The following is a 7,517-nucleotide window of genomic DNA, read 5'->3' on the forward strand; positions in this document are numbered from 1 at the left end:
AATTAATAATTTAAAAATACTGAATTTAATTTATGAATATAAAACACAATTAAATCTAAAAGGGGCTAATATTGCAATTATATGCAATTTAGCTTAAAATTACTAAAATAAAATTTATAAAAATATGCAAAAAATACCTTAGCTATATCTTAGCATAAATATAAAAGTCCAACAAATGAATTACCAAAATAATAATTTTGGAAATAATCATTGATTTTTTTATGGATAAAAGATGAAAATAAATTAATTTGAAAACCTTTAAATATTATGAAAAAATAATAAAAACCCTTGAATATTCTTACATATGCATATATATTCCATTTTGAAGTTATTTTGCATATAAGAAATATATAGAGAAAAATTAGGTGTCAACATCTGTCTACAGAGGCGGATCCAGAATTTGAAGTTTATGGGTTCCTGTCGCAATCTTAAATTAATATACCATAATAACTGGGTTCACTGTTAAATATTTATAAATATTTAGTAAAACTTTTATAAAAATACAGGGCCTTCGCAAAAGTTAGTAGGTTCCCGATAACCCATACACTATACTCTAGATACGCCCATGTCTCTCTATGCTCTTCTTCTCAGCTTTGTTTATGTTGTTGGATCTTTTACCTGCTGGTATGTTCTCTTTCAATTAATTTTGCCCATATCTTCTCCTCTTTTTCCTTCATCTTTTCTTTCTCTTGTCTTCTTTGTCTTTTCTCTTTCAGTGCTTTTTTTTTTTTTTTGAATTCTCTTCATACATTCTAATTTTGCTATTCCATGATTGTTCTGTGCTAAATAGGTGTGACTCAAATTTTTTTTTAATATAATTTCCCAGGGTTCACTGGGGGTGTTGTATTTATCTTCAAAAATAGGAGGGGGATAGCCTTACCTCCAACGATTACAACACAAGGATATATATATCCTTACCAAAAAACACAGAAGCGTGATTACATACACTTCACCTCTGTGTGATACTATCACAACTTGGTTAGCTTACAAAAAAAATTGCTTTATCATACTTTGTCCTAATGCTAGGCATCTGCAATTTATCCATTATGAAAGGGCCTTTGTCACCTCTAGGAAGTTGTTGGAAGGAAAGATATATGTTACTGCTAGAGGTGGTTGTGGCTAATTTAGCAAGGCAGTCAGCCACTTGATTTGCTTCCCTATAGCATTGCATAGGAGTGATTTTGGCTTGGTTCATATACTGTGTAATATTCTCGATGATCCGCTTCATTTTGTAGTTGTCCGTATTTCCTTCTTTTAAAATGTTTGTCACCAGGAGGGAGTCCATGTTTGTCACCAGGGGGGAATCCAACTCTATATTGAAGTTAGAGTAACCATTTTGTATGCACCATTTGATCCCAAATAAAGCATCTTGGGTTTCCGCATCATTATTGCTACTGCATTTGGCTTGGACTGAGAATGCCATAATGAAATCTCCCTCATCATTTCTCATAGTACCACCAAGACCTGCTTTCCCATTCTCATGTATATAGCTACCGTCGGTGTTGAGTTTGAAGGATCCTAGGAGAGGTTTCCTCCAAGCTACAATAATAGCTTCAGGAACTAGTTGTAATCTTATCATATCATCACACTATTTGATCCAAGGCAAAGTCAGTTTGCACCTAGGGAAGGTTCTATGAACTGCAGCTTGTATGTTCTATATTATCTGTTGCTTCATCTTGTAGAAATTGAATCTATTTTGATCATCATATTTACATGAGCACCTATTTTTCCAATCTCCCAACATACTATGATAGGAGTAATTTGTAGAACTTGTTTGTGTATGACATTTTTGCTCCTTTGCTGCCACCAGTGGTTAAACCACCCTCTAATGGGAATCTGTTTGTGGATGATACCCATATGAGCACCAATGAATTTCCAAATGTACCTAGCTGCATCACTTTCTATGAAAACATGTTGTATAGACTCATTTGAGTGGTTAGTACAACATACACATCTTGAAATAATTTGTTTCCCAAAGTTAAGAATTACCTCATCAAATGGAAGTTAAGGCAGCCATAATCTCCAAGTTAAGAAGGAAATTTTAAAGGGGATGTTAGGGTGCCATACCTTGCTTAAGAATTGATCTTTAGGCTTGACATCTCTGAAGATGTTTAGAACAGTTTTATTGGAATACTTTCCATTCTCTGTGAGTTCCCATATGGCTTGATCAGGGATGTCTTGCTTTCCAATGTTGACATTTATAAGGATTTGAACAATGTCCTCTGGGAAGGAGCCTCTAAGTTTATGCATATTCCAGTTTCCATGTTGAATGAACTCCTTGACTAGCACTTTAGGACTGTTGTTGATATCTGGTAACAAGGATGCCAAAGGGCCCTTACCAGTCCAATTGTCCCACCACATACTAGAATTTCCCGAACTGATAATCCAGAAGATGTGAGGTTCAGCTTTATCTCTAACCTTTCTCATCTTCTGCCAAGCATGAGAGTCACCAGAAGCATTCTTTTTACTCACGGGGTGAGATCTTGGGCAATATTTATGTCTCATGAAAGTAGCCCACAAAGAAGGGATGGTCCTGAACCTCCACCACCTTTTTGTAGCTAGAATATTATCAAAGACATCCATTCTTTTCACTCCAATGCCTCCTTCCTCCAAGGGGAAGCATAATTTTTTCCAAGATCTCCAATGATAATTCTTATGTTCCCCAGAATAGCCCCAGAAAAAGTTAGCAAAATACTTTTCAATCAAGTTAAACGTGCTCTTGCGAGGGGACATAGCAGATAGAGTATATATAGGGAGAGATTGTAGAACATATTTAATAAGAATAAGTCTACCTCCATATGAAAGTATTTTACCATGCCACCCATTAAGCTTCTTAATTATTTTATTAACCAAGCAATCAAAGTAAACAATCCTCTTTCTCCCTGTACAGATTGGACATCCTAGGTATGTAAAAGGAAAATTCTTATCCATGTAGCCTGTAGCATTCCTGATTCTACTGATTCTAGTAGCACAAGTTTGAGGTGCAGTTAAAAAGAAACTTTTGTCAGTGTTAACCTTCTGACCAGAGCTATTCTCATAGTTCTTAATGGTCTTCATGATAAGGTTAATAGAAGCATTATTACCACTGGTGAATATAACAATATCATCAGCATATGCAAGATGGTTGATTTGGAGACCTCCCTTAGGCATAGAAAAGGGGATGAAATTGTCGTGTAAAAGAAGATTATTCAGAGAACAAGTAAGAACTTCAGCAGCTAAAATGAAGAGGGAAGGGGATAAAGGATCACCTTGTTTTAAACCTTGATTGGATGTAAAGAAGCCTTTTCTATTACCATTAATAATAATAGAATACCAAATTCCAGATAAAAGACTCATAATCATGTAAATCCAGAATTAAAAGAAACCAAATTTCCTAAGAACAGAAGTAACAAAGGTCCAAGACATCCTATCATAGGCTTTATCCATATCCAACTTCAAAACAATATTGCCCCCTTTATTCGTATGTGAGATAGATTGAACAATTTCTTGTGCTAATAGAACATTTTCAGAAATGAGTCTTTCTTTAGCAAAGCCACTTTGATTTGTGGAAATAAGAGTGGTCAATAGAGGGTTAAGTCTATTAGAGAAGATCTTAGAAATAATCTTATTAGTAAAATTAGAAAGACTTATAGGCCTGAAATCATTAAAGGAAGAGGGGCCATCTATCTTAGGAATAAGGACAAGGCAAGTATGTGTGTAAAATTTAGTAAGAGGAGTACCTTTGAAGAAATCCCAGACAAAGCGTTGATAACCTCTTCAATGATGTCCCAGCAGTTATGGAAGAATGTGCCATTGTAGCCATCTGGACCAGCTGCACTAGAAGCAGACAAGCTAAAAACTGCATGTCTAATTTCTTCTTCACTTGGTTCTTTATTAAGGTTGTCGCTTTCTTCTTCTGTGATCCTTTTAGAGATACAATTCAGTAAAGTAGGATCCAAGTTAGCTACAGGAAGGTTGAATATGGAATTGAAATGCTTAATAGCAACTTTAGCTATTTTATCGTCTCCCTGTATCCATTTGCCTTTATGATTTTTTGATCTTGTTTAGCTGAAGCTTTCTTCTTTTTTCTCTGATCATACTATGAAAATATCTGGTGTTTCTGTCTCCTTCCTTAAACCCTTTGATATTTGTTTTTTGGATTAGTAGGGAATCTTGCATATTCAGCCATCTAATATATTCCGCATGTGCCTTATTGGTTTCTTCCCGAGCTGTCTCAGTATTGGTGGTAATCTCATGTTCTTCAAGGCTCTGAATTTTTTCCTCCCATTTCAGAACTTGTTCATGAATGTCGCCAATATCCTCTCTAGACCATTGAGATAGCGTTCTGCTAAGGAGCTTTAATTTAGACTGAAGTCTCCACATGCTATTGCCAGTAATATTAGTATGCCAAACTTCCTTAACAGGATTGTGGAATCCCTCCTGTAAAGTCCAAAAGTTAAGGAATTTGAAATACTTAATGTGAGTATTATTAGAGTCAAAGGAATTCATGAGTAACGGCCTATGATCTGATACAGTCCGCACTAAATGTCTGACGGTAGTGTTTTGAAATTTTTGAGACCACTTATCATTAATTAAAACTCTATCAAGCCTTTTCCAAATTCTTTTTCGAGGTCTCCTGTTGTTGCACCAAGTAAACTTTGGACCTGTATAACCGATGTCAGTAGTTCCGCAATTATTCATGCTATTCTGGAATTCTAAACTCCTGTGCATCCTATGAGGATTGCCACCTAATTTTTCTTCAGGCTCCAGGATAACATTAAAGTCACCTCCAATGCACCACGGTCCATTTATAGACAAATTGATGTTCTTCAGGCTGCTCCACAGTTTTCTTCTCTCTATATTACTGCACTTAGCATAAACTGCAGTGATAACTATAGGGTGGTTGGTCGATCCATCATCAATTTTGATGGAGATCTGTTGATCCTCATTGTTAATAATAGAAATTTGACTGATATTCTTCCAGAAGCACCAAATCTTTCCGTTGTCATTAGAAATGCATTCCTGATAACCCAAAAATTTTCTGTACCCCTCAATTTTATCCTTGTCAACCATAGGTTCCATGATTGCAGTAAAGAGAGTGTTATTGATGTCGATAAGTTGTTTTAGCCTATGTATGGCCTTTTTTGACCTTACCCCCCTAATATTCCAAAAGATTATATTAATCATGGAGTCTTTGGAGGGAAGTATCATTCTTTTGTGCCCTCTTTACAGAGGATGTGGTTCTGCTTTTGTTTCTTCTATTGGAGTTTCTGGATCTGCTTCTTCCCCTCCCTTCTAGTATATATTCTTCTTCTTCTGTAATACTTTTGTCTTGTCTGCTATCTTCTCTCTGATTGAGTCCTTCAAGACTTTGATGTAGTGAGGGATCTTGTATCGGATGATCAATAGTTCTTTCAGTGTTGTTATAGGATGTTTGTCTCTGATCTGCATACAACTCTACCATTAATTCTTTACCAGGATGCTCAATGATATTTATTGGTAGACATGTGGAACAAGAACTAGATTCAATAGCAGCATCATTTCCTTTAGTAGTTATTTTTTCTTTGGATGCCATGTCGAGATTTTTGTTTTGATCTCTCTTTTCTTCCAATATCTGTTCTGTGGCTATCTCTTGTTTCTCTGCATTTATATCTGGTAGCTCATTATTAACAGAATTCTCCTCCTTCTCTGATTCTGTTGACTGCAACCTATTGCCATGCATATGTTCATTTAATGAACTCTCTTGTACCATTGCAACAAGTTGGTTGCTATGCATATTTGTATATTGCTTAGCTCCCATACTGTTATTATTGGTATCCTGCTTTTCTTCCATATTGCTGTTGTTTTTGGTCATATTTTCAGCTGTATAGATCTGGTTTTGATTTGTAGAAGTCCTGGAAGTGGAGTTCGATTTATTGCCCGAAAGAACTGGTTTGAAAACCACCTTACCTTTCTTCTTTGGCATTTTCTTTTGGTTCTTCCTTTTCTTCTTTTTCTTTCCAGTTCTTACTGCTATGGATACAATATCATTTTCCTTAGTCAAAAAAATATCATGATCTTGTTTAGTCTCCAAAGTATGTTGTGTACCCATTCGGATTGTTTGGGCAGTTCTTTCTTCTATATTTGCTTCCCCACCCAAAGACTTGCCCTTGATTGTATTTTGTGTCTGCTCATCCTGTTCTTTGCTGTTCTCTTTTGTAGATAATTCAAGATTTCTTTTGTTTTCCCCTCTTTCTTCATTCTTCTCTTTTTGTACTCCACTGATCCATTCTTCCAGTTGTATATAGTTATCATCTTGATTGTTTTTCTCTGCTTCTAAAGCTCTTTTCTTTTCAAGGATTCTGCAATTCATTAGGTTATGCCCAAGCTTTTTACACTGCTTACAATATTTAGGGATGTTCTCATATTCGATTTTTTGAGTAAATCCTTTCAGCGGTGCGTTCTCATCCTCTGATCCCACAAATACACTGTCTATAATAGGTTTGAGCAGATCAATTTTCACCCTAACTTTGGCCATACTTGGCCTAGTTTTACCCCCTGTCACAACATCTAGAGCTAGTAGAGTACCAACCTCACTGCAAATTTGTTTGGCATAATGCCAAGTGTGCATATTGAATGGGAGGCCAGGAAGTAAAACCCATACCGGAACAATTGGAATATCTTCATCTGGTCTGAAATCTGGCGTCCACTTTTGTAGCCACATCTGAAGTCCGTCGATTTCTACGACTCTTCTGTACCATACTGAGTTGAAATCATCCTCGTTTGTGAAATCCAAGAAGACATTATAGTTGTCATATACTCCGATTTTAGCTCTGCCCTTAACCGGAAAACGCTCTCTGAATGTAGACCTAATTTTTTCAATTTGGGGCCTTGGTTTCAAAAATCTTCCAACAATAGTGAGTCTACATTCTTCAGCCATTATTCCGTAGTAATCCTTGGATTTGAAGATCATTGCAGGCATTCCATTGTGAGTGGTATGCCTAGCAATGACTGATTCTCTGGGATGGCAGATTGTAGTGGTAGGAGGAGGTGTAGCAGTGGTGATTGTGGTAGCATATGTTGGAATATTTGCAATTCCTTCAACAGTCGGGTTAGCCATAGTAGGAGATTCAGTTTGATAGGTAGTACGCATCGGTACGGCTCCGTCCGACGGCGCCATGGGGCGGAGCGTGAAGGTGACGCTCTAAAGTTACCGTTTGAGGGTGCCAAAGGTTTACTGTACGGAGAGAGAATATTGCGTGTGTTAAATAATTGTCTTAGGTGTGACTCAATTAGATAGCTATAAAGAAACATATCTATTTCCGTAATAAAATTCAATTTTTTCAAATTCTGACTAGCTGGTTTGTATCGAATTAACCTTGAGATACTTCTTTTTTTGTTTTGCTCCAAAGCGATCTTTAAACAGTGAGTTTTCTTCTTTAAAGCAAGAAAAAGTTAATATTTAGTTCTACTTATAGATAATTGTGTTTCTCCAACTATAATATATGAATTTTGTCTATGCGATTATCCTTTATTTTGTGGGTTATAAAGTCCATTTT

The 7,517-nt window shown here is 36.2% G+C and overlaps 1 protein-coding gene across 1 annotated transcript; it reads right to left on the minus strand.

Moving 5' to 3' along the window:
* Nucleotides 1-802: 802 nt before the first annotated feature.
* Nucleotides 803-7,257, minus strand: LOC109215278 (myb-like protein I). The gene is made up of 2 exons (XM_019379310.1): nt 2,068-7,257; nt 803-1,836 (listed from the first exon to the last, which is right to left on the minus strand). Exon 1 carries the CDS (start codon nt 7,136-7,138, stop codon nt 5,159-5,161), a length of 1,980 nt encoding a protein of 659 aa, XP_019234855.1. The 5' UTR covers nt 7,139-7,257; the 3' UTR covers nt 803-1,836; nt 2,068-5,158.
* Nucleotides 7,258-7,517: the final 260 nt, after the last annotated feature.

The sequence above is a fragment of the Nicotiana attenuata genome, unplaced genomic scaffold, assembly GCF_001879085.1.
Source record: "Nicotiana attenuata strain UT unplaced genomic scaffold, NIATTr2, whole genome shotgun sequence".
In the NCBI taxonomy this organism is placed as follows: Eukaryota; Viridiplantae; Streptophyta; class Magnoliopsida; order Solanales; family Solanaceae; genus Nicotiana; species Nicotiana attenuata.